The 27,689-nt window shown below is 39.0% G+C and overlaps 1 protein-coding gene across 3 annotated transcripts; it reads right to left on the bottom strand.

The window, feature by feature from the left end:
* Positions 1–1,526: 1,526 nt before the first annotated feature.
* Positions 1,527–27,409, bottom strand: RBM27 (RNA binding motif protein 27). Of its 3 annotated transcripts, none has more exons than XM_040603692.1 (21): positions 27,212–27,409; positions 24,428–24,546; positions 23,457–23,581; positions 20,955–21,046; positions 20,198–20,391; positions 19,108–19,365; positions 18,331–18,564; positions 17,024–17,158; positions 14,789–14,938; positions 12,800–12,947; positions 12,360–12,513; positions 10,969–11,232; positions 10,719–10,847; positions 9,727–9,849; positions 9,145–9,219; positions 8,871–9,035; positions 8,351–8,455; positions 8,055–8,246; positions 5,995–6,081; positions 5,417–5,527; positions 1,527–4,808 (listed from the first exon to the last, which is right to left on the bottom strand). In XM_040603692.1, the coding sequence occupies exons 1-21, from the start codon at positions 27,268–27,270 to the stop codon at positions 4,722–4,724; spliced, it is 3,006 nt and encodes a 1,001-aa protein (XP_040459626.1). In that variant the 5' UTR covers positions 27,271–27,409; the 3' UTR covers positions 1,527–4,721. The 3 variants fall into 3 exon arrangements, with proteins under 3 accessions (XP_040459626.1, XP_040459625.1, XP_040459627.1); XM_040603691.1 differs by having other exon boundaries at positions 20,955–21,061; positions 27,212–27,408; XM_040603693.1 differs by lacking the exon at positions 14,789–14,938 and having other exon boundaries at positions 20,955–21,061; positions 27,212–27,407.
* Between the last annotated feature and the right edge of the window lie 280 nt (positions 27,410–27,689).

The raw sequence follows: 27,689 nt of genomic DNA, 5'->3' as shown, positions 1-27,689 counted from the left end.
AGTCTCAAAAAAAAGCAGTGGAAGTACACATAAAAATCTTTACATCAGACAAACTTACTTTTCTGTTTTCAACCACACGCTCGTGTCAGCGATCTCGTCAATAAGGACCCAGATAGATGTTACACAACCTGCTCCATGGGCTACACAAGACAGAACTGGGTCCCAAGTTTCAAGAGACGAGTTAAAATTATTTCCACCGTTGGGAAAAGTCTCTCTATCCAATTATTGTTGTATTTCATACAGCTATGACTGTAGCTACTGAAGAGATTCTTGGCCTGAGAACTGTAGCAACAATTCACCTTTGTGTACTTGCCCTGTTACAGCGCTTGCTGAGCACACCTCACCCCCTGCCAAGGGCCGTCAGCAGAGCCACTGCTGCAGCAAAAGCTGCTGTACCCCACCAAGCAAGGGGGAGAAAAATAAATCCAAAGCCACACAAAGAGAAAACACTAGCCTCTTTTCAAGTTCCTTTTATTCCCTTTTGCCATTAAAATTAATTTTGATCACATAGGAAGAAACAAGTATTTTGAACCGAATGCCAAACATGGCCTACTCTGTGTCAGGACCCCACCTCCTTGAAGGACCTTGTTGCATCTTGCAGAATGAGGATTATTTGGTGGTTATCGACAGGGAAGTGGAATGTGGAAAGATTCTAAAGTTCCATTACTGGCACTGAGAAAGCATCCAAAAGCCAGAGATTTACCAGGAAGAGGCTCTTCATCAACACAGAAAAGCCAGGTCATGTTTTAAAACTTCTACATTGCGGGATCACAAAGGGATGTGAGGGAGAGTGTGACACAAATACAGTTATTAAATACATGAGCATGCTTCTTCCTCTCCTCCCCCTATTCCTCCAAGAGTGCAGTGACAAAAGGAAAAAGGAAAAATTCCCATCAGTGAAAAATTTATACTCTGCTCCACATCCCGCCCCCCCCAGCCCCCCCCAAATATCTTACCACAGCACACAACACGGGTAAGAAAAGGGAGTGCAAGAGAAGACTTTTAAAAACACACTTGGATCACAAACATTTACATGCATGAAAACAACACAGGAAAGAGAAGGAAATAATGGAAACTAGTGAAAGAAGTGAAGACCAAGAATAAAGTTAATAATAGAATAAATTATTTTTCAGCCCAAATGGCAAAGGGGTTAGAATTTGCATGTATCTAATTTCATGTTTTGCACAGTTTTCAATAAGCCAGCAATGCTGCAAATCTGTAAGAGACCACAGAACCCACCGTGGTCTGTAAAACATTTTTCAATTTTCTGTTAAATGTTGAACCTCCCCAACAATGTAAAATTGCCTTTATGGAATCCCTCCCACCCCCACCGTATCCTCCCCCCATCAATTCCGCTGTATTAATTAGTACTACCGCAGAGCACTGATACACTTGAAGATTTTTCTCCTAGCTATGCTAGCAAGTAAAACAAACTCGCACACACATTCCACATAAATAAATATCCCCTCCACGCATACACTTCCCCCCCCAAAAAAGTGATAACGCTCTTTTTGTGATAGTTGTAATTTTTTTTGAATGGTTCTGCTGTCCAATTTATTTAAGTTAAATTTTTCTTTGTCTTTTCTAAGTCTTGAACCATTCCACAGTATATCTTTATTGCAAAAAAGTCAACATGCATCTTAGAAATTCAGATCGTAATCAATAAAACATTACATATATGAATTTAGATGTATAAACAGTTAGAAATTCAACAATATCTCCTATTATACTATTACACAAGTTCACAATTTGTAAAAACTATAGTACAAGTTTACTATACACCAAGAGGAACTTCATTCCTTTTCACATGATTTTGTTAAAAAAAAAAAAAAGGAAAAATAAAAGTGTTTTCACAATAAGAAGGCAATTGTTTTCAGGTTTATCTTTCTAGCTCTCATTTTGTTCTTTTTGCTTAGGCTAATTCAACAACAACAGGGAGGTAATTCTTCATAGCAGTTACATTCTTTTCTTATCACATACTCTTTCAGCATTTACACACTAGGTACAGACTGGTAACATCTAGTTACACATCACCTGTAAAACCACTGGCTGGTGTACACAAGTTAGTATTGATTAAAAATTTCACTCCCTGAAAGTACACATGAATTTAATAAAAAAATGTTATCATAAAAATAAAGCAAGTTGTACTGCCATGTTACTTATTAAAACAAAACCACCCCTCAAACAGTTTAACGCAGCCTGTCATACCCTACAATATGGGGAGAGCCACAAGCCTGGGAAAATGAAGGTCACTTTCAAACAGCTTTCCTCCTTCTTAAACACCAGAAGTCAGATACAGCTATACTGCCCATCACTTAAATTCCCAATAATTTAATAGCATGCTTTCAATACGCAAGCCAAGTTCAGAGGCACAACTCACTTTTGTAGCTCTGCGTTTAGAAATCATGTTTGGGATGTCACTCGAGGATTTATGTAAGCCTGCCTATGTGCACTGTTAAAGGGGGGGGGGGGGGGGGGGGGGGGGAGGCGTGGAAATAAGGAAAAAAAAAAAAAAAAAAGAAATCCTATGAAGCTCTCAAAAAATCATTAAATAAAGCTACCGCACTCACCTCCCTCCTGTCTCGCTCAACTTGAACAGCCAGCACGACCGAGGGCAAGGGCAATTGTCCCTGACAGTGTGCCAGTCAGGTGCCACTTCAGAGCTAAAACCATATGAAAAGGAATCCCGTTCTACGTGTCTCAGACTACCGCAATTCTTCCTACAGCTTCATTCGTTCATTGTAATTTTAATTTTCCAAATACAAAAATACAACAATTCTTATTGAAATCTATACGCTGGTAGTTTTAGTACACAAAAAGGCAAAATATTTACAAAATTATACAGTTTAAGAAAAAACTCTGTACAAAAAAATATATAAATCCTTTTGTTCCCTCTATCTTTTGTTAAACTGTCAGGACTCAAATATGTTTGCTGCAATGGTTTTTTCAAAATATACACTGTCTGAGCCACAGACATTTAAAAAAACCAAAACGATTAGAGATGACGGGAGAAAAGCAAGACATTCTAAATATGTAGGATTGGTTTCCCCTCATTTCTCCATGTCTGTAATTTAGCCTCAGTATTAGCAGGGAAGTCCTAATTGTATAAAGAACCGAGGTTTCAATGCGAAGAGGCAGAATACTGAAAGACATATTCCCTTCAACTGACAAGGAAACAGAAAATGATATGGTTTTGACTTTTGATACACCACCACGGCAAAAGGATAACAAAGTCAGGGGAACTGTAAACCCAAATGCATGCTCAACTACATGTCGCTAGCCAGGTTCAGAGCCACTGTAATTTAAATTTTTGATGTATATTTTTCTTCAGTTGGGAACTCACTGGGAAATATACTGGTAAACTAATTATTCAAAAGAGGAGAGCATTTTTGCACCGACATTCTGTTTATTTTGTATAGAAATGTACATAAAATGTACTGAAAAGTGTACAGTACAAATGGACAGTCAAGGAAAATGCTTACTGGGTAACACGTTCATGAACTGCAAGAGCTGCGTAACAGTTAAGATACACGGCTCAAGTATCTGAACTTGTTATCCTCATTCCTATCATAATACACGCCATTATGGGGTGCGGGTGTGTTTTTAAAATGGTACAACAATAAGGCAACTGAGAATGTAATGGTGTTCAACAAAACTATACTCTGAGATAAATTAATAACCTTCCAAACCCAGCTCTGAACACTCCTCTGAAGACTCATCACTTACAGCGCTGGTTTGATGCCAGTCTTTGAGCAGGACACTGACATTCTATTGGCTAAAAAGCATTTTGCTCTGAACACTTCATGGATTTGGTTTGAACATAAACAGCTGGTAACAGGGTGAGGAGGAAGAGTTACTACTGGCTGGTAGGCAGTTGCCTGCTTAGTTGTTTTCCTTTTTGAGGAAGTGTGAAACTCATTACATTCATGCTCACAAATACTGAAATGCAGTAAACAGTCTAACTTAAACTTGCACCTTAAACTGAAACTACAGAATAAAATCAACAGCGAGTGAAAATTCACTCGAATACGTGTCATTGCTGATGTTTTCTTGTGAAGCAGAATTTGAAGAAACAGAGTGAACTGGACAATATTACAATACCCTGTTAAGTTGCTTCTTCCATCTCCTCTCACAAAAGGCAGTAGAACACAGAACCTGGGTGGCTTTCAAACATATTGAAATAAATGATTTATGAATCTAGCCACAAATAATCCCTACAATAAGTGATTCCACACGGAACAAAATGCTACCCTTTTTCAATTAGCAAATGAGGCAATTTTTTTCTTTCATAACATTTAATGAAAGTTTGCGTCTTTCCCCTATCCCCGTAATATTGCTAAATAAAACCTGTAATATCTTTTCAATTATAAACTGACAAATCAATCACATATAAAAAACCCAAAACAAGGTAATACAGGTGACACAAGAAAATACTAGTATTTCCCCCCCACCCCTCTCCTCTCTTTTTATCCTTCTTAAATAGAAAAAAAATCACCACCTTGGTGAGCTTGATAATTATGTAAAAAGTTACTGGGCCTTTGGCTAGCTTAGTATCACAGCTCTATATCCGAAATGTTTTTATAACAAACTTTGCTCACTTTAAATCTTGTGGTTTGAAAAGAAAGTAAAGCTTTTTTTGGCTTATCAACTTCCTTAAATAAATGTTTAAAGGATGTAGCTTGAACTACATTCCTAAAATTATACATTTCCAACATCAAGTTTCATCTTCTCCAAGAACGGGATTCATCCTCATCTTCGTCATCATCATCATCATCTTCGTGCAAAAATAAATCTGAGGTTTCAGTCTCCTAGATGAAGATAAAACATAATTTTAAAACAAGTAAGTTCCATGCTGTATCCTAGGAAACTTGTCATGCAATGCAGCATCAGCTGTACTTTACATCAGGTTCTTATTTACCACGTATCTCACTTAAAAGCACACAGTTACATTCATTTTTACAGGAAGAACAGCAGCCTCACACATCAGGAAAGGAAAAGAAAGCAGGAATAAACAACCACCCACCCCCTCTGAAACAACAGTTTTCTATTAGATGCCTGCACAGAAAAACCTTCAAAAGCTTAAATGTGTTCATCATTACAGGAAAGAATATACGTAACTTATCCTATGGTGGAGCATTAATACTGTGAAGTAAAAAGATGAGCAGCCTGCATATAGAGGATGTTAGGTTTATTTTCATACTTGACAGATCAACAACTCAACCAGAAAGTTTAGGGTTCCCCCCCCCCCCCCCTTTTTCCCTTTTTTAAAAATGTACTATTCAAAATGAGTTAAGTTTCTGGTTTGCAGACACATCTTTCATGAAAATTCTTCAGTAAACAGAAAATTGTATCCCAAAGAACTCTTAGCTGTTAGATTCCTAGAAGAGTGATTTAAGTTATTGACGTATTTTCATACCTCTTCCTTAGACTCCTCTTCCTCAATTTCTGTGGACACAGAAGGTACCTTAGGTTTGTACCATGATATCTGTAGCCTTCGGTCTTTGAACCGGGATCCTTGGTTAGCAGCCTAGATTGTATTTTAAATGAACGTATTTTCAAAAAGACATCAAGTAAAGAACTTCTAAAATCAACAACAATAAGCCTGACCTAGCGAACATCATGCAGGTGCACACTTGAAGATCTCAAGCATATAAGCCACAATCATTTGCTTTGGTCTTCTGAGAGCAACTTCATTCAAACCTGAATCTGCTAAATAATGCTCATTTATCAGTGGTCTGGAAAGATTAACAGGGCTCCAAATTGCTTGTGACAGAGCCCGTATCAGCAAAGGACCAATGTTACTATTAAGGTAAACAGGAGGTATTTGCCCCTGTAATGATGCTTCATGCAGTGGCAACAAATACTCACACTATCTAGCTCAAAGCAGTGGGATCAAAGCCTGCTAAATTTTAAAACACAAAGCTTTGCAAACACAAGAAGTTAAAAATTCTGATTTTAGAACCGTTAAAAAAATATATCCATTATTCTACTTACATTCTCAGCTTCTGATCGAGACTTAAAAGTTAGAACAACACTTAATGGGGAATCCTCTTCTTGTAGGTCTTCAATATCTCCAAATTTCTATGAGAGAAAAATCTGTTAAGAACAGTGGTAATACTCTCCTCTGAAAACACGATCATCATGTGCTAAAGTTGCAGTGTATTGAAGTGCCACTGAAACGTCTTTTTTTTTTTGGACAGAAAAGTGAGAACCAGAGGAATCTCAGCTGTGTCATCCAGCAATATGGCAGCACTTGTACCTCTACTTTTGGGCAAAAGCTCAGATTTTTTGTTATTCTAATAAGCAGAGTTTAATTTTGCAGGAGGAAAGGGAAGCGTATTGATTTATACCTCAGAAAGTAATTATTTGAATTTACTACTTCCCTTGTTCTCTTCTGCTTTCACTGTTGAACTTCTTTAGACCTGTTAAACAAGTCCTTTAAAGCTCATTAATTTGCCAAAGAGATTTCAGTAACAGAAATCAAACTTTGCTATAGAGCTCCTGAATACTTTCTGTCAGTATACTATAGGAAGGAGGAAAAAAGTATTATCTAGTATGGTTAAATTAAAAAGTTCGCATTTTTGCTATTTATGTATGGCATAATGGTGAAAACTGGAATGACCACAGCAATGATAATTAAATAGTAAAAAAACCCACCCCAAAACAAACAAAAAAAGGATTTATGCATGGAGTACAAGCAGTACAAAAGAAAACCATATTGAACTTTGGATTTAATATGAATAACAGAAGAAAAGTAGTTTAAAAGCCAGTAAGATAATAGCTTTAGTAACAGCACTAGCTGCTTGTAAAAATTTTTACTGGTTTCAGCAGCTAAGACCAGCTAAAACTTTTAAAAACACGAAGTCACTCAGAAATAGAATTAAAACAAAGACCTTTTTAGAAAAGGCACTCTGGTGCCCTCTTAGGACTTCTCCCAGGGTTCATAGCACTATTATTACACCATAAAGCAGGTTGTTCTTTTTGATCAAACTACACAACATTTTTCACTGAATTACCTAATCAAATCAGTAATAGTGGCCTCTAAGCTTTTGGTAAGCAATGAGGCCAGAGTAACAGCTCCCCAAAGAGCAAAGCTTACCCCACTGTATGAAGAACTGTAAAGTTCTCTTTTCCCACTCAACCCAGGAACAAGCAAGCTTTCAGATTACCAGTTCTCTCCAGAACTCTATTGCTTTTCTGATCCAGCTCTAAAGGGTAAGATTCTACAAAATGAGTTTTCCATATCAGTCACTTGCTTTGCAAAGAGCATCCAGAAATATCAAAGTGACTTGATCAAGCTTAGCTTTCATGCTGGGTCTATTTATGAACTATTACATGACTTCTCCAAGAAGTTTACTAGCTTTGCATATGAAAACATTTCATTCTGGAAAGCACAACTGAGGGAAATTTAAAATCAGCTTTCCCTTTATTATGGTAGCTTACTTATGATGCTAAACTCCCTTGTTACCTTAACTTGCACACTAGCAAGCTACTTGCTCTACCATGAGTTTATGAAGAAATTTAACTACTTTGAAACTGATGCTCTGTTTAGCAAAACAGTGCTTTACTTCTTGAGCTAGAGAGAAACAAGATAAATGGTAGGAATTGCTAATCTGAAAAATAATTTGTAAACAGTGAGAGGCTGATAGGTATTTTTCATCCCTCTAACATCTGTTTTGAACTACTGTAATGCAGAATTAATACGAGTAAGCTTTTTAGCTTTACCCATTAAAAGAATCTATTTATAGCTGCTTTGCAGTAGCTGCTCAAAGACATTACATTTACATCCTTGACAACTCTTGAAACCGTTTGCTTATCCACAGCCTGTTCCATGAATTCAGGATGAAGTCTTTGATTTGTTTGCACTAACAGAAACAGACTTGCATCTTCAAGATTTTGGAAAAGAAAGTGTTATTTACAAAGATCTTAGCATGCCTCTCTTCGCAAGTAAGCACACATCCTGGGTATTGGTTACCTACTTAATCTCAGATTTAAAGTTTGGCCGCAATTCTTCTCTTCAGGTTTTTCTTTTTTTAATGTGACCTCATACTTACAGAGAAGTGCTGTAACAATTCATCTTTTTCTTCTTCAACGAAGCCTCCAACTGTTAGTGCTTTGGGACGATGATCCACCACCATATGATTCAACATGCCTCTTCCTCTCCCACCACGACCCCGTCCTCGTCCTCTTCCTTGGGCTGGCACTGTCTTTCCTCGACCAACAGGCAAAATGCCTAAACGGGCAGCCTGTTAAAGGTGGCAAATAATGTCCAAAACCATCCTCTGTTTAGAAGGATTTAAAAAACGCTTAAATATAAATATATTAAAAGCATCAATCCAGACAAACTCACCTCTACTTGTAACTGATTTAGCTTTTTTCGCAATTCAGTTGTGTCTTCGCCAGATGAAAGCCTCTTATGAAAGTCCAGCTCTGCATCTAAAAGTTCCTTTTGTGCCTTAGAGAAAAAGGTGCAGAAAGAGAAAACAGAAGGGAAAAGCAGAACTGTAATGAGTGCTTTTAATGTTTTGTTCCACTTCTTCAGCAATACATTTATGTAAATGACATAAATCAGTACACAACATCCATATTTTCCCCTATATTCAGTTTAATTGCCACCATGCCCCTTTTCCAACCCATTTTTTGAAGGGCCCAGAATTCTCTGCTTCAGAATTGGAACAAGTTTGGATGTGCTACATGCAGAACTAGGTCATCAGAGTCCTTAAAACCATAGCTCACTTGTCCATGGTTATCACTCAAATTCAAAACACTGCCTGGGAAGTGTTTTGATCTAATGTTGCTGCATTTTTAGGAGACAGTATTAGAAATAGTTACAAGAGACAGGTGGGTAAGTTATCTTCCACAATCAATACCTCTGTCTTGGACTTTAATTTTGACGGTGTAGTGGCTGTAGATGATGTTTTTAGTTCATCCTTTAACTGAGATATTTTTCCTGCTAGCTCCTTTAAGGTCTTCATTATTTCTGCTCTCTCTTCTGGTTTCATGCTCTTGTTTTTCTCCAGCTTGGATATCAACATCTGTGTATTAATAAATGAACAGAAATGTAAAATTCCAGGAAAACCAACACTGAACAGAAGAGTATCTACAAATTGATAATGTATTTACTAGAAGACATTCCAGACTTACTTTCTGGCATTCTATTTGTTTTTCTAACATCTCCTGCTTCTTTTTCCTCATGTCTTGTTGGAGTTTCATTGCCTCCTGTATAAGGAGAAAATCCTTTCAATCAGTAAACAGCAATCTAACATTATATGTACTCGTATATATCTTATTTTCTTCTTAAAGCTACAGAAGTGAAGGCTGTAATGAAAACTAGCAGTCTGCAAAATGCACAAGTGTATCTAATGCAGATGAAAACAATAAAAAGTTGCTAACTTCCTGCTGTGAAGTACTCTGCTAAATTTTTGCCCCTTTCTGAAGCCTCTTAAGAAATGTTTCCTATGTTGCCATTTAAGTGTCTCATACCTGCAGAGATTAAAATCAGAGAAATGCCTGGAGCCAGAAACACACACGTGACCAAGTGTGTCAAGTCAAACACCCCAAAAAGGAATACCTCCAGTACCCATGATTTACCTACATGTACATTTGCAAGAAGTCTGATAACGATGACAAAACCCACACTAATGTAAAAAGTACACTGCAATTACCCTTCTTTGTGATCTACTTTGATCGCTATACTGTCAGTCAACCAACGAATAGTAGAAGTACCTGTTTTTTTTTAAGGGCTTCTTGCACATCGTGGGGTTTAGACCCTGCACCAGGCTTCATAGGTGTCTTTAAATTTGAAGAACTGTAAACCATTTTTGAGTGGCTTGTAGAAGTAGGGAACGTCTGAAATAATAAAACCACACAAACAAAAATATGTAATAGCATAAAATGAATGCGATACACTGCCAATTAATTTTAGAGGAATGTACACTGAAAAATGACCACAAACTTCCATATTTGCGCAACGAGACAAAAAGACCAAGGTAATTAAAACACACGCATAAAAGCATTGGTCTAGCAGTCAACTTGCTCAGAAGCAATCAGCTTAAATGCTTGTTAAAAGGCTTTCTGCAAAAGGTACTTTCTTTCCTTCTTCAGCCGAAACACCCTCTGCATCCTGATATCCATTTGGGAAGATCACTGAAGCTGATCTTCTGCATCTGCATTATATTCAGCTTCGCAGTCATAGTCCAACACCACCCTTTCTGATCAAATAAGGCAGCAAAAGTCACTTGTATACTTCTTTTCTTAAAAGGAGGACTTCTCTGTGGCCAAGAACACATGCTGCACTACAGTATCAGTGTGAATCAAGCAGTATCAACCTGAACTCTATGCAGAAGTATTCCATAAGCTTCTAGCACTACTGTTAAAACACAGCATAAACTGAAAAATCACTGGGAAAGCAATGAGATCACCAACAAAAAGTTGACATCACATATAGGCTGTCAAATTTGTTTACTATGAAGTATGGCCAAAAATACTTTATGCTACTTAAAATACTAATACTTTGTTTCTGAAGTCATTGTACCCATTTTATATAAACAGCTAACAAAACTAGGAAGCAGCAACTGACCATGGGTGCATGGAACATTAGTGAAAAGAAACAGAACCAAGTGGGAACAATTTGCAAGTTCTATTTGCTAGTTCCAGCTCTGCTGACAGGCCAAAGCTTGAACTGAAAGCATGAAGACTGTCAGCCTTCACAAACGTACCTGAGAATCCTCTACTACAGCCCCAGACTGGCTTAAGTCAGGCTGGTTTCCACCTGCTGCTCCAAGGCGACGTTTCACTGGGACTTTATTAAGCACATAGGCACCAGATGCCAGTGGTTTATTCATCAGCTGTGCATTAATAGACATTAAAAAAATGAAAAATTATATACTTTGCTTTTTTGAAGTAGCAGTCATTTAGGAACACTGATAACCTTTACTGCTCAATCACTAGTTTACAAAAGCACAGTACCTTTGACAGATTGCTATGCATGGTTACAGCTGGAGTTGCAGTCAGGGCTTGCTGCTGAAGGTGAAGTTGGTGATGAAGAGACTGTGTGGGTGTCTGCTGCTGTTGCTGCTGCAGCAGTGAAGGCTGCTGTTCACTTTCTCTGTGCCACAGTACCCTTATAAACCGATTGTTCAAAACTGCCTCTGTGCTGGAAATTGCCTTCCTAGCTTCATCGTTAGTTAAGTACTGAATGAGAGCAGCTTCAGGATCATTCTGGAAAGCAACCTAAATCAAAAAGTTCATTAGAATGCATTATTTCTCAAGGAAGAAAACATCTCAACCAGTAACAAACAAGTCTAAAGATCTCCAATGAGTGGGATATATAGTGGTATCAACAGCTCAAAATACAGGTAAAACATTCTACATAACTGAAACCAAGTACCTTTTGGCAACTATAACACGTACTTGCAATAAAATAGCATCAGATATCCAGAGCACTGTGAACTGCCACCATGGGGTATGGCAGAAGAGACCACAGTGTTGACTCAAAAGCTCTTTATTCTAGCCTCCTGAGAGACCACGGCTGTCCGAGGACGCACAATGCAAAGTTTCACCACATTCTGAAAGAAGCACTATCTAACAGTCCTGAATAAGACTATTTTTCTCTAAAAATGTATCACAGGAATAAAAACAAACTTTGGACTTTCTAGTATAATGACTGAGACAGCATGTTTTAAATGCATTACTTCATTATCGAGGTGCAGAAAGCACCACAGTATCTTTTGGGCTAAGACATAAAACGATTAACTCAATAAATACAGAAGCTTCCCAGGTATCCGTCTTTTATTTAAACCCCTGAGGACTTCTGAGGCAACTGTTTCGTCTAGGAAAATAAATGGAAATTAAATGCTATTTTGACTGTGTAACTACCTGTGTTTTCTTACATAGTGCTTTTCCCCTTCTTACAGGGCAACGAACACCACTGAACTGGAGTCAGTTCTAGGATGCAAAGTGGTAATAAACTGATGCATATAACACTCTCCTGTAGCATCTTTGTCAAAATCCTGAGTATGAAATACTGTAGGATCATCATACAAGACAGAAAGTGTTAGAAGATATCTTGTAAAAAAGTTGCTCAAAACCTAATTTGGTTTAGATACTGTTAAACCTGTAAGCCTTTCAAATTTAGCAAGACTTCACAAAGGCAGAAGCCAATGTACTTGTACAAAATTAAGATGATAATAATACAGAGCAGATCAAGAAAAGGTTTCTTGGAATTTGATTACCTACTCTCCCAGTCAGCCTCCACTAAGATTTCTCAATGAATGTGGCTCTGCTGCAATATTCAAGAAAGCTTCAGGGAAAATAAAGTACCCCCACTCAGGCATAAAAATCGAACTTTTTTTTTTTACCTGAATGTTTACAATAGTTCCAAATTTGCTGAAGTGTTCATTGAGCTGTGTAATATTGTTCAATTCTGGTGGAATTTTTCGAACTTCTAACTTTGTATTAGTATACTGATTCTTTTTCAAAAATCCTGGCTTATTCTGGTTGTTATTTGCTTGCCTAGAGAACATGAGACCAAGATAGTAATTTAGACAGGCATACACATACTTAAGTAGGGCAGAAAATGTTAGCACATTTAACTTTTTCTCATAAAAAGTATATGCTCTAGACATCAACAAAAAACCCTCCTCCCACCATTAAACATTTAGTAGTAGACCAGATTATGGGGACACAGATTTTCTGACCCAACCAGCTCAAATTACAGGGACTGGTGAATAGCAACATTCACAGCATTGACAGCAACAAATTGCGTTCCAATTAGTCAACTGCAGTTGTTAATTCTTACTTTGCCAGCCACGGTTTCTTTAATGGTGGACATTCCATGCTACTTGGAGATCTTTTCCTGCTGTCTGGTTCAAGGACAACTCTAGTTACATTGCTGCTATTATTTGTAATGGGAATGGGAGGTTCAGTCTGGATGATAATATTGGCAGCTGGAGGAAAGGAATATGGCCTGTGTTATTCACCACACATCAATGGAGACATCGGAAAAAATGGTCATTTAAACAGCAAAATAGGGTTGAGTTTAGAACCATAAAAATTAGGAAGACTTTATCAAGTTGGTCAGTTTTGTTTACAAAGTTACTTCAAAGATCACTGCTAGCCTAACTAAACAATGTGGGGAAAACAAACATTTAGCCCAGCAAGCAGAGATGAGATTTTGACTTTTAACATTAGTATTAGCTTGAAGAAACAAAGCTAGAACTCCACCTTTCAGGTACTGAAAATTGAGATTCTGCAGGAAGAGGGGGAAAAAAAAATTTAAAAAAAGGGAGGAAAAGAAACAAGGCTAGGTTCCTAGACTTCTGCAATGTGGCATGGGCTGAATAAACAACTTTCCTTGTATTAACCCTTGACAGTCAAAAAACAACCAAGAACCCACTCCTCCCACTGCTATCCTCTTGTCACCCGTCCATCCAGTTTTCAGAAACAAACTGTCAATTAAGTACAATTATAGCACGAAGTTATACTCTGAGACATTAAAGTTTGAAGCAACTTCTACAAACGGAAAGCTGAAGTGCTAGATCACAGTTTTCGCAGTATTTATTTACAACCTTTTTAAGATTATGCTATTGCTGTTAGGATCCTGTGTATGCCAAACATTTAACTCCTAAAAAGAAGTCTGAGTTATAAGTTAATTTTCTATGGATTTTATATATGTCAGAGTTCTGCTGATTACACTGGTGAGAACAAAGACTGGGCATTTTTGGGCATAGTTTTAATCTTACTTTGGAGGATGATTTTAGACTAAACCTTAGACACACACAACAAAGACAGTAAAACAAGTGGTCTGAAGCATCGCCACTGAACATTCACCCATGCCTTACAACAGCAATGGGTCTTACAGAGAATCTGAGGGCCAGCAACAAAGCCCCAACCCTGCCTTTATGATGTCTGTTAAGATGCAAACAGCAACAGCAATTTCTGCAATAATACTTAAACACATTCTTTACAGGATGAGTCACTGGAAGGAAATATTGGAAAAAAAATTCCACTAAATAAGAAACACTGAAGTGCAACAGTAAACAAAGAAATTTAACATTTTTTTTCTTTTAAGGATCAGGGTGGGGAAAGCAGGATGGAGAAAGAAAGTTATACGAACAGAACAAAAATTTCTTTAAAGAGCTGTGACTTGTTCTCTCCCTTAAAAGATATTTTGTACGTCACCTCTAAGAGACTACATCTACATCCATACAATTAAGGATCAGAATTACTTAAATGCAGACTGGGATTTCAACCGACTAGGAGAATTAGAATGCTATCTAAAATGTTCATTTTTGAGAGAACATCTGTCTGACAGAGTCAGACCAAGTACAAAAAACATGCCATAATAGTTCTCCTCCTTATTGCCATCATAACTGCTGAGCCACGTATTGTAGATCATCACCTCTGTGCCCCGGGTCCTAAACATACCCTTGGCTACTATACTACTTAAAGCCACCTTTCTACACCATTTTCCTTTCTAGAAGCACCCAGCACCTGAAAAGTGCCTTCACAGGCTAAAGAGGAATAAAAATCCAACCAACCAATCCCCCCGCCCCAACCTGTAAGTTTATTATTATCCCAAGCAAGTGGTTATTTTTGAGAAAAAAGGCCGCTTTGACTTTAATATGGTCATATTAGCATTTTTAAAAAGGTAGAGATCTCTGAAAATTGTTCTGAAATACTAGAACAGTGAGAAAAAAAATATTGCTTTCAGCCTGAAAAAGGGGAAAATAAGTGTTGACCGCCTTGGACAAAAATAGCAACAGCAATGACTAGAAACCCTTCCTACCTCTTGGATTTGTATCCATCTCCCCAGATGTTAGGCCAATTAGATTTGGACGCTGCGTTTGTGCTCTTGTAAAGAACTGTCGATACTGAGATCTACCAGCACTGGTAATACTAGGAGCTTCAGGGTTATAGCCATCTGGCTCATATGTATCTATAAAAAAAGGAGAGAAATGAAAGAGTTTTTCATATGAGTTTAAGACTCAGGGTTAATTTTCCTTTAAGGAAATGCATGATGTCCAAGAATCAGAAGTTGTTTTGGATGAAGAGAAGAGAGAAAAGGGGTCGTACAGCCAATGTGTGTAGCTATTTAAAACCTTCAACTGAACTTTATGCCCAAGTCAGAGGGGCATATTCTCTTAGGGTTTTTAATCTGTTATTGTTTGTCAAAAGCGCACACATCACAATAATTGAGTATTGCTGATGAGCTACCTGAAGAAGGAACATGGTGTCTATATGACAACCTTCACAATGTCTGACAATGTTTCAAGGGAAGCAACAGAAGATTTAGTTTGAGCATTTATTCTGTAGGGCCTAAGATGCAAACAGATTTTCAGTCTTTGCTGCCCAACAGTCTAGTTCACTTCAGAAAAAGATTTTTGGGGAAGAACATATTTAAATTATTCCAATCAACGAAAGCTGAGAAATCAGGTAATTTGACCAATACTTAACTATTAAATTCTCCTAATTTTTGTAAAAGCGAGATCAGCTGCCTAGCTCCAGTACTAGTAAGGTACTAATGATTATTTTAACTAAAAAGGGGTAACCATGAGAACACAAGATGACAGAATTGACTCTTATTGTTCCTCCAGCCCAAGGTCCAAATCAAGGATGATGCATTTTTTCAACCATAAAAAGGAAAAGCTATACAAGAACGAATAAAGTCTATGAAAAGCCTCCACAGAAACACACTACATCCTGGAACAGAAATGAATGCCTATACAAGGGAACTTGATAGACTTGAAGCACTCTAAATTTACAGCGCCTTATTCCATAACAACAATGAAGACCCTACAATTTAAAACAGATGCCCCAGAATTTCAATGCTGATGTTATACAGTTTAGTTTCAGACTCTGCCAAGAAGTTTCATTAACCTTGCATGAGCTGAACCGCAAGTTCCTTCTCCGCGATTGGCATACAATTGATTGCAAGAGGGCAACCAGCAGTTGTTACTGTTACCAGTCCCAGAACAAGACACAAGAATCTCCACAGATGTTCTTGCGAACTGAATTATGAAGTGTAACTGAAGTCAGTGATGCCCTGCCAGCTAAGATGGACAGTTGCCCATTAGAAGCTAAGTTCTGAAGCTGAAAGAATCTGATGGTGACATCTAAATGCCTGACAGCATTTGGAGATAATTTAACAGATTATCTAACAAGATATTTGAGAGACTGAAATTCCAAAAAGCATGGAAGTCACAAAGGAAGTGACATGGATCATGAACTAGAGCCCTACTTTGAATAAAATTCAGAATATTTATGTAAAAAAAAACCCAGACAGGAAGATTATAAAACACCGAGATTTAATTATTTAGCTCATATAAAACATGGAAATGCCATTACTCCTCTCACTATCAAAAGAAATACAGACTTTGATTTAAATCAAGCAATCTAGGACTCTCCAGGTGTTCTGCTACTTCCCCTAATAAAAACCCACTTCTAAAAAATTTGAGCTCTCTTAAGGAGATGGACATATTGAAAGCCATCTTTTTTTTTTTTTTTTTAAATTAGAATGCTAGAACCAAGTTGATTCTGGAAAAAAAGACAGAAAGAAAGCAGTAATGTATATGAAGGCTGTAAAGACTATTGTGATACACAGCTAAAAATCAAATAAAAAGAAAATCTCTCATCTGTAGTAGCCAAAACCAGACAAAGACCAAGTTAAACAGTAATTACAGGTTTGCCAATCTATCTTTTGCCTACCCATATTCTACTAAACAACGTGAAGATGAAGGGATCCCTTTCTTACTCAACAATCTTATTGCTTTGAGCATATGAAACCCAACCAAAGCTCCCCACAATGATCTTTCCTAAGAGAGTGACAGAACACTCCTGTTATTTCACACAGTAACTGCAGATGATGGACTGACCGCAAGGAAAGCCATCAGACTTCTTTTTAGATTTGTATGTACTGGAGGAAGACTGAGATAATCTGTCTAATCTTCTAATCACACATCAACAGAGGAATTTTAAAATTTATATCTCAAGCAGATTAAAAAAAAAAGTAAAATTTGCTTACGTTCTGATACTGTATACAGTAGGTTCTGGGGTAAAGGAGGAGGTAGTCTTGCTCCTACGGGTGCAAGACTGGGCACTGCACTCGTCCCAGGCTGGTCACGATTATTTATCAAACTTGACTGTGTTAAAGGTGGTCCTACAATGACATCGTAGAATAGATCACTAAGACTTAGAACTCCATAGATAAATTATGCAAACAATTCAATGCAATTTGTTTATGACTTGCTATGAACAAGGTCAATTACAAATATTTACAATCCCACTACAGTAAAATAAATTGAGAAGCCCTGTTCAGAAGTTACTCTAATTCCAACACCTCTTCTCTTTCCCAGAAAGGACAAAAAAAAAAGTGTCTCCTCTTCCCCAGAGATTAATTACTATTAGAGCTTGCATTAACTAAAACACCTCCTCCCTCAGCAAGACCATGGAGAATCAAGGCTTGCTCAGAGCAAGAGATTGTATCAGCAACATTTAGATTACCGTTTTAAAACAAGAACTACAGGGCAAAAAGCATTTACAGACAAGGAATTTATCTAGCTATTTTTGCTTTGCTTACACCATATACAATACACACATTCCTACTTACTATATGCCCAAAAAAGGACGATGAGTTTACTACTCAACCTATCAACACACAGCTGCAATGAGGGAGCACTGTCAGTTCACTCCATAGCAAGCCAATTCTGCCCACTGAAAGGCTCATGCAAAGTTTAGTGTTAAACCTACATGAAATTATTTCTCATCCCATAACTGCTGCTATTTGATGCAACTATCACTGCATGTATTGTGTTACTGGAATAGAGTAACCACATCTCTAATACTCTTTTTCTTCATATAATTTACATTGTAAGATACAGTAAGACAACAGAAAAGGCTAAACATCGCAGAGATCACTGTTGAGCTAAAATTGATCTTAGATGTATCAATTATGTACTGCTTTTTAGTAGCAGATAATATAGCACAAACACAGAAGTTTATTAGAACTTTTAGATTAAATCTTTTTTTTCTTAATGCATCAATGTTAAAAGCTAGTAATCCAATTGTCAGTGATCAATCCAAACACCAGCAGGGTTATGAGATAATCTGAAAGAGACTCCCCTCCACTTCCCCATCCAATTTAACTAATTCAGTTTGGAGTGCTAGGGAACATAGTATTTTACAAACTATTTTACAGACTTACTTTGGCAATATTTTGAATAGAGCATGGCTAGCAAAGAAATTTGAACTTATTACTTCGAATACACATGGATTTCCCAGAAAGCTATCATTTTAACTTGGTAACAAAGAAAGAACAATGTTTTTACTTACTTGGTACAGGAAGCACAACAGGAGGTGGTGCCTGTGGATGAGCTTGTGGAACTGGTAACCTCATGTTACGAGCTGGACCTGGCAAAGGGGGCAGAAGCATACCAGGAGGAGGAGGAAGTCCCGGAGGTGGTGGAGGAAAAGGAATCATACTTGGCAAGGAAACTTCATCTACTACTAAAGGATCGTTTCCATGATCAAACTGGCAAAGGTCACCAAGCACACAAAATCCTCGCTCTGCAAAACAGGACATTTAATAATCTTTTTAGGAAAAAAATTAATAAATTGTCAAGTGATTTATAGCATCTCAGTTTCTGCCGGAATTTCTTATTAAAGAAAACACTATCACTGATCCAACATGACATTATCAGAAGAGTTTCAAAGTAATTCAAATTTGAATAATCTTCCATAAAAGCATACAAACCTACATACATCCATCATAAAAGCTATGGGAAAAAAAAGTCAGAAGTATCATCTGTTTTATATTAAACACATATACTACAATCTTTATCAGAACTACCAGTGGTTGAGATATTTGCCAAGCTTATACACAATTATGAAAAAACTCCACATGTTCTTATCCACCAAATAAACTGCTTCCAGAAAGACTAGTTGCCTCCCCAGCAAAATATAGGTCATACATGCATCCTTCTCATACAAGGTATATTCCACATGCTATTGCATTTTGACTTGCTGCCTACATTTAGTGAATACCTTAAAAAATGAAAGGTCACAGAATAATTGAAACAAGGTGTGAAACTGAAAACTAATAAAGTTTACCATCATAATCTCGACATCTTCTTTTAGGAGGAGGGTTTCTGCCAAACGAACTGGGATTGCTATGATTGTTATAGTAATTTGACCAGCTCTCTGTTGTGTTTTCAAGATGGTGCGCAGGTGCAATCACAGTAACAGCACTGGGAATAGATTGTGCAGATGAATACTGTTCAGTAGATTTACTGGGAGACACAGAAACTGGATTATATGAACCTTCAACATCGTTTCTTTCACTCTTGAATTTTGATCTCTCCCGGTGCTCTGTTTTAAAAAAAAAGTTAGGCAAAGTCTTCACACTTCATTCTATGTAACAGAGCTTTGAGAAAAAGACAATAAACAACAGTATAAACATTTCCTTTAATATTCAGTACTCTGCATGTTAAACTGTTCTTGAAGGAGCTTAGTCTTATCAACGGAATAAAACCTAGATATAATGTAAACAGGGTTTTAACTTCAGAAAACTAAATGTTTTTCTTTGCAAAATACGCATTCATTCCTCTAGTCCTTATTCCATTCTGGATTACAGCTTCTTTCTCTTTTAAAGTAGGAAGAGGGAGGGGAAAGCCTGAAACAACAAACCTACTCCATGTCCTTAACTAAGGTGGTCTCAACGCATGTTGGAATCTGTTGTAATCTGCATCTCTTAATTATCCAACAGCCCTGAATGAGCCCTAAAAGAACAATGAATCACATAATAACCACCATCAATTACTAAGAAACCTTCTCTAAAAAATACACAGTAACAGAGTGAAAGAGGGTAACACTATTTTCCAAAAAGATAGGGTTTGTGTGTGTGTGAAAGAAAAGGAGTCAACAGCTTGTCAACAAACACAGCACAAACGTTTCAGCTACTGATATCCACTGGTATACACCTGTGGATAAATTAAGAGGTTAGCAAAGAAGAAAACAATCCTCTTAATTGTTCTACTCTGAAGAACAGCCTCTTAATTAATAATTTCAGGAACACAAAGTTCTCAGAATTTACTCCAACTACTCAAGGACATCTACAGCCTGCTAGACCATACAGTATGTAGGAGTCACCTCACATCACCAGTGTTAGATATTCTCCTAAAGCAGCACCTTGGGTACTCACCAGCACTTCTGTTTGTATCACGGTCTTTGCTTCTACCCCTACTGCGGCTACGACTTCGACTTAACCCTCTGCTTTTACTACGACTTTTACTCCTGCCACGTCGCCAGCTAGACTTCTCTCTGTACAAGTCACTCCTGTCATAGTATCTGTCATAGTCCCTCCATTTTCCATCATCTCTCTTCTTCTCTCTGGTTCTAGAAAAGACATATGTAGAATGTGCTTATGAAAAGAGAAACCAAATTAAAAAACAAGCTTGCAACAAGTGACAATACTGTTCAACCCTCCCGTCCAATCTGGGCTGTGAAGTATTAGAGCCAGAATTTCCCAAATTACAAAGAGAAGTACAGAATCTCAAAGCTGAATCACTTATTTGTAGAAAACAGCAAGGGGAGAACTAAATAGAATTGGAAAGGTGAAGTTAGACAACCAAAACAAAATAAGTTTTAAAAGTGATGCTGACACTGTGTGAATCCCCCGAACAATGCTTTTCATTTATATCACAAGGGAAAGAATGCAATTGATGACATTCCTAGGTACTAACAATTAAAAAACACTGTCAATTTTTTGGAAGAGACCAACTTGTGGTGAAGAGTTCTCATGCACATGACCAGCATACAGATAATACATTGAGACAGAGAAAATAGGGAGGAAATCATGATTTTTATGAAAAAATCACTACCTATGAAGTAAAAAATCCACCATTATAGATTGCCAGCAAATACAGAATAATATATTAATATTTTGGTTCAAAACTAACCTTTGTTCACTGGAATCTCCACGGCTTTTCTGTGGACTGGAATACTTCTTTTTCCTGCCATCGCGCTCTTCCTCAACTGACTCTTGAAAATTCTGTTTAACAGACAACTACCAATCAAGAGTATCACTTTATTTTTTTATAAATGAAGAAAACAAGACCAAAATTTAGTTCAAGGTACAGTTAGCATCCCATAGAAAAACAGTATTTAACCATTACTTGCACAGAATAGTTAAGCACTAGAAGTAATCAAGCACCAGAGGTTGTTGGGCTTTTTGTTTCAAATCTTCCAGGTTTTTCAGCAGAGGGGATGCCCTAACACCATACTACTTGAATTTTATTTTTTTTTTTTAAACAGGATTAATGAAAGACAGTTTCTCTATCCACTCTATCTCATTAGTTAGAGTGAGCAATTCTACAAATGAAGTATTTTCTGAATCTTGTAACTGGAACACAACTAAGGAAAACTACTTCTCCAAGTAGGTATGTCACTAGTTTACACTTTGAAATGAATGCTTTAAAGCAAAAAACTGTTCACATGGTTGAACTAGTCACACTCCTTGCTAGCCTCAACAAAAGAGTTTTAGAAGTCTGTCAGCTATACCACTGCTGTAAATCACTTTGAAACTACTCTGTGCTTTTGCTACCTTTGCTACCATTTCACACTGCTTAGAAGTTACTGTAAATTTTAGTGGCTAAAGTTTACTTGCAATAATATTTAAAAGATTTTTTTTCCAATTAAAAAGGAGAGCCTCCTGCATCCTTGTTTAGGGCTATCTGGGCAAGATTGCTACAAATATTCAAGACTTTGCTTGACAGGGCTCTAGATAGCTTAACCTAAGGCCCTGCTGTCAACACAAGTTGTATCGCATGGTATCTGGGGTCCCTTCCAACCTCAACTTAGCTATGATTCTGCACCGGGTTTCTGTCCTCCATTTGCAAGAATCCTGTAATACACTGAGCCATGTGATAAATCATCAAGGCCTTACTGATGCTGAAATAACTAATTCATGTCCTGATCCTGTAAAGTTGTCCCACAAAGCTGTCCTACATATCTTCTTTTGCCTCATCCCTGCCCCTCCCCTCATACACCCAAAAATTCCCACTTTCCCCCCACTGGAGCACTGACCAAATCAACAAAAGTAGTTCTAAAACACTTTTTATAAATTACGACAGTACTTTTGAGAACTGATTGGAAAACTGTTAAAGTGAAAGCCCTATACAGTTGCAAATTACGAACTTCCATCACCAAAGCTACTTCCATAAATTGTTGTAATTCTGGGTTTCATCCTCAAAAAAAAAAAAAGACATCAGAAAAGAAAGAAAAAAACTAAAAATAAGAACTTTAATTTAAATCAACTGATGAATCACATTCTGTCAAATGATGACTGTGTTCTGCACGATAATGTAACGCAGCCTTGTTTTGGCTGACTGACAGATTTCGATCTACAGCCATTTGCCACCTTCATGACCATCAGCCAGTTTTAACTGTGAAGACTGAACAAGTAACTCCAGCTAAGTCTTTCCTTGGTGTTATTTTAGGCTCACAGACAAAAGCACAAATCTGAATACCATTTAGAGTACTTGTCAGAAAAAAGTTCCCCATGGTCCATTTATAAAGAGAGCAAGGTTCTGCTCTTAACACTGCATGACACACACATCCCTGGAGCAAGGGGAAAGGACTAGAATTTCATATATACTTTCTAACTTCACCTGCATCTTTTTCATAGTAATTAAACCACATATATGATCTGAAGTATATTTGCAAACTGTGATCAGAGTATAAGGAAATAAAGAACATTTAATTTTATAGCAATTTTTTCCCCAGCACGCACTCACAGCTGGTACATTAGGATGCTACAAACACAAAGAGGTCTCCTCCCTTGGACAAGCAACTCGTAAGGAAAAAACCACCTATCTTAGACAAGTGATAGCAGAGGATTATACAATATACAAGTAATTTAGACAACTATGGAAATATTACTTCGCTTTTCCCAAAAACTTGATTGTTTTCATTTCTGTCAATAAAACTTAAAAACAAGAGAAAAGAACTGTTTGCAAATGAACGCTACCTCACTTTTAAAGGCAATTATCCCTTGTTATAGAGGCCACCATATTTCACTGATTTTTAAGGATTATAGAAATCCCTTGAAATAATTTCTATGCCTCACAGAATATACAAAATTGGAAAAGGAAATGTTTTAGAATGTTTTTGCTTCTTCCCCCTCTCTTAAACCCTTCCAAATCATTACCAGCTCATAATCCCAGGGATGCCTGAATAGGATTTCTGAATGCTATTAATCCAGATTAAAGGTAGATTCTACAAAGGGATTTTAAAATGTTCTTATGTGAACAGTCATCTTCCATTTTTCTTCAGATGCACAAAGATTGTAAAGATCATTAGTCACAATAAAGTGATTTTTTCTTTCACATTTTGCCTCACAAATGTAGAGGATGGCTAATTTGCAAATCAGATACAGGTAGGCAGAAAAAAAAAGATGTTACCTCCTCCTTGACTTCTTCTTTTTCCTGACCTGCAGGCTTCGCTTCTACTTTTGAGGGTTCAAGAGAAGGAAGATAACTCTTTGTATACAGACTTTCAAAAAGTTTATCTACAAACCCTGAAGTTTCTGAGGATACAGAACACAAGAAAATATTGTTACATATCGATTTAAGGGCATTGTTAGATTTACCAGAGAAGTACCTGGGGGGGGGGGGGGGGGGGGGGGGGGGAAGTGTCATCCAGGTGGACTGCTCACAGCATCAGCATCGTCATCTTAGATTAATGAACATTAGTTCCAGTGATTACATTTGTGGAACTTGAGGTTGTTTGTTTAGACAAAGAAATTCATCAGGTATATGAAAGAAAGAAATTGAGACTTTTCCTTCAATCACATTTACAACTTTGAAGTGTTCTAACAGGCAAGAATGATCATAACTTATGATTAAGGAATAAATCCACAGTTATTCCATTAGCTACAGTTGCAGCCTCTTTACGGCAAATTTTGAGTAAATCACTCACAGAAGACTAATCATCAGTTCAACATCAGATCAAAAAAAACCTGCACAATAACTTCCCCAGCGAGGGTCAGAATTTCAAGTGTTTAATGCTGACCAGAAGCCTGAAAGATCAATATAGACCAGGTTTTCAAAAAGTTACCAAACATCTGTCAGAGAAAATTCTGGCAGCACAACTGATACTTCAAAATGAAATCGCTACCTTTTGTTTCAGAGTATCTCCTCCTACCCACCATGAATGAGTCTAAGTTACAAAACTTCATCTTAAGATTATTATTTTTTTTTTTAATCACAAGAGCTTATATTCCTCCATACTCTGTAAGAAATATTCAATTCATGGATAAAAAAAAAAATATTTTGAAGGCAACAAGGGTGCATCACCCTCCCTTCTCCCCCCTCCCCCTCCACCCCCCAAAATGAAAACCACCGAACAGATGAGGTAGTGGAGAGCACAGTACCTTTTTGCAGAAAGACATCCAGCTGATCAGCACAGAAAGCTTTCAGCTCTTTCTCAGGTTTGTCTTTCTTGACTAATGCCACAACATAGTTGGCTAAGGCTGAGGGGTCTGCATCACATCTATTAGAGAGAAAGAACCATTCTTGATTCTGCTGTAGTATGCCAAAACCTCCGTGCTAGACAATCAGTTACAGAAGAGCCACCGAAGAAAACCTGGCAACCACGTTGGATGCTTTTCTGACATCCAGCACCAACACAGCTGCACTGGGATGACTGGGCCAGCAAAGGATTTTTTTGTTTGTTGGGTTTCTTTTTCCAATTACAGAACAGTATTTTAGTTGCCTTGTGACAAACCTCCCCCCCACCTGACAATGTTCCCCTTCTTTTGCTCCTTCCTGAGCTTTGTGCAGGAAAAACTATAATTCTTTTTTACAGAAAGATCCAATTCTAGGGCAACTGAGCAGATGCTATTTTTTCTTAACTTTCTGTGAGCACAGCAACCCCACCAGGTATGACTCTACAAGAAGAGAAGAATTAAGTATGAGGAAAGTCACTGCACAATTACTGCGGAGTATTAAAGTGGTTTAAAAGTTAAACTGGATTTAAAATTAAAGCATTACCACCATCGAAAGTAGTCCAGAGAGATATATCACAAAAGCACATTTTAAATATGCACACAGATACATTCTGCAGCTTAAGTTACTGTGCCTATCACACTGGGCTTTTCCTTCCCCAGGGGCTACTTCTGTGCCTACAAATTTTACAATAATCCTTTAACACTGGCAAAATGTCTTAAAGGGGTGCAAATATTTGTATAGGTTCACTACCCAAGCCCTTATCTAGCTTCATGAAGGCCAAAGATAGCCAACTTCATGCAGCTATACTCTGCCACTAATCTTTAAAATGAGTATTACTTGAGATTCCATTATTCAACTACTAGAAGAACACTTGAAAGTATGAACTAGATTGACAGCGTTAAATGATTAAGCAATAGCTCTTCATTTTGCCCCTCTCAAAAGAGGCAGATGCAAGCTATCAGATGGTAGGTAGGAACCTAACAGTGGATGATGTGAAGATTTTTCTTTTTTCTTTTAAGATTAACATTTAAAGAGGGAATTGTGTATTTTCTAAGAACACTAACTATGGAAATAGAAGGAAATAGCATACAGACCTCAAAATAATCTCAAGCGAAAAAAAAATTTCCAGAAAACAAAGTACAAAAAGCCATGCAGATCACAACTGGTTAGAGAAAATAAAAAACCTCAATGAGTAGCCAATCAAGCAGCTCTACTCCAAATTAGTTTGCTCCATTTCCACCATCCAATGAAAGCCATGTTAAATGACAATTTACAACAAATTATCGACAAAATTAACAACAAAGAAAGCACAAATTTAGATTTTACAACTCTAACATGCACTCACAAAAAGAAATAAACTGTATGTAATGTATTCAGTTCAAATGCCCACATGCAACTTACTATAAACCTTCAATTTAAAATAAGGAGATGGTTCGTGACTTTATAACCTTCTTCTTATACTAGTTTCTCCTAGGTATTACATTAGGCATTACAGGAGCACACGTAAGGTGTGTACGCTTCTTCAGGTTCACCATTTTGTATTTTCACTGCTGAAAACTTGCCACTCAGGACCCAGTAGCAGATTCTATGATCCTCTGCCATGAACCCTCATGCCCCAACTCACATCCCTATAGTGCCGCTCAGATACCCAGGGAATGCTGGACAGCAAGACAGGAGGTCTGCTGGAATTAGCAGTGAAGGCACAGGAGCAGATTTATGCTCCAGTCTAGAGAGACTTTCGACAGGATCTGACCAAGTACCAGAGAGACCCGTTATCTTAAGAAAAAAGGAAAGCCATGAAGAATTTTCAAAGGCCTGCTACTTAATGGCTACATACGAGTAGTTCCAAAACCTATCTAAAACCGAAAAGCAGAAAAATATCTGTGGAAATGAGTTAACTACACGTTGTAAATGTATTTCTTGCAACTTCAAGCAGTTTTACTTCGGGGAAACTGTAAGGCTAGCTGGTCACGGACCGGTGAGCTGCCTTTGGAGGACCCCCGCTACAGGCCAACCCTGGCACCCCCCGCCACACCCCAGCCGCCAGCACCCCCCGGGCAAGGCGCTTTTCGGGAACAGCAGCTCCCGCTGCCCGCGCACAGCTCGCCCGAACACTGTCCCCCCCCCAAGCCCCGGCCTAGCGCACGGACCCCGCGCCCCCGGCCCCACCGCAGCGCCGCACCCCGCTCGCCGGCTCGCGGCCGCGGTAAGCGCTGCGCTACAGCCCAACGTTACGCGGCTGGACACTGAACTTCTACGCGGCGGCGGAGCGGCGCGCGGCCCCGCACCCCGCCGGGCGCGCTCGGCGGCGCGTTCGCATGGAGGCCTAGACGCAGATTTCGGGACAAAAGGCCACGCTCGGCGCACCGGCCCTCGGTAAATCTCATCCCGCGGTCCCAGCCCTACACACGGGCGTCTCCCGTGAACGGAGAGCGCTCGGAAGCCCTGGCAAGCTGGGCAGCCCTGACGGGCCGGAGCCTGTCGCCTCCCGGGGCCTCCGGACGCGGGGCTGCCCCCGGCTCGGCGGGGCGAGGGAGGGCTGCCGGCGGGGCCCGGCGCCACACCGCCTCGCCCGGCTCCCGCGTCGGCCGGTGGACGAGCGCTGCCCGCCCCCCGCCCCAGCGGGCAGCCGCCTTCCCTCACGGCGGGGAGCCCTACCCCACCGCCGCACCGCCGGCCGGGCTGGCCCTGCCCCCGCCCGCACTCACATCGGCTCGAGCAATTTGGCCAGCCAAGACTTGAGAGCGTCCACGTTCTCTATGATCATGATGGCCTCGCTGCTCCGCCCGGCTATGCCCTACACCACCGCCGCCATCGCCGGGGCCCGGCCCGCTCCCCGTAGCCGTTGCTCGCCCCGGCCCCTTCCCCCCCGCCGAGGCCTAGTACAGGAACTAGCCGCCAGCACGCAACGCAACCTGCTGAGCTTAGCCGGGGCGGGTCCGGGCCTCCGCTCACCAATCAGAAGGCGGAGCTCATTCTCTGCGAGCCAATAGAAGTCGCGAAGAGCCCGTCCTGAAGGTCAGCGGAGAACTAGCAGGCTAGGTCGAGCAAGCACATGAACCCCGGTGCGACATCTTTTGGGGGGGGCTCTTAAAGGGGCAGCACGCCTTGCCGCCCAGGTGGCCCGCCACGGTGGCGCCCCCAACGGGAGCTCCGCGGGGCAGCGCAGCCCGGCTAGGGCAGGGG

Source organism: Falco naumanni, chromosome 8 (genome assembly GCF_017639655.2).
Source record: "Falco naumanni isolate bFalNau1 chromosome 8, bFalNau1.pat, whole genome shotgun sequence".
NCBI lineage: Eukaryota > Metazoa > Chordata > Aves > Falconiformes > Falconidae > Falco > Falco naumanni.
Note: the sequence above shows the minus strand (reverse complement) of the source record. Positions and strands in the feature narration are given on the sequence as shown.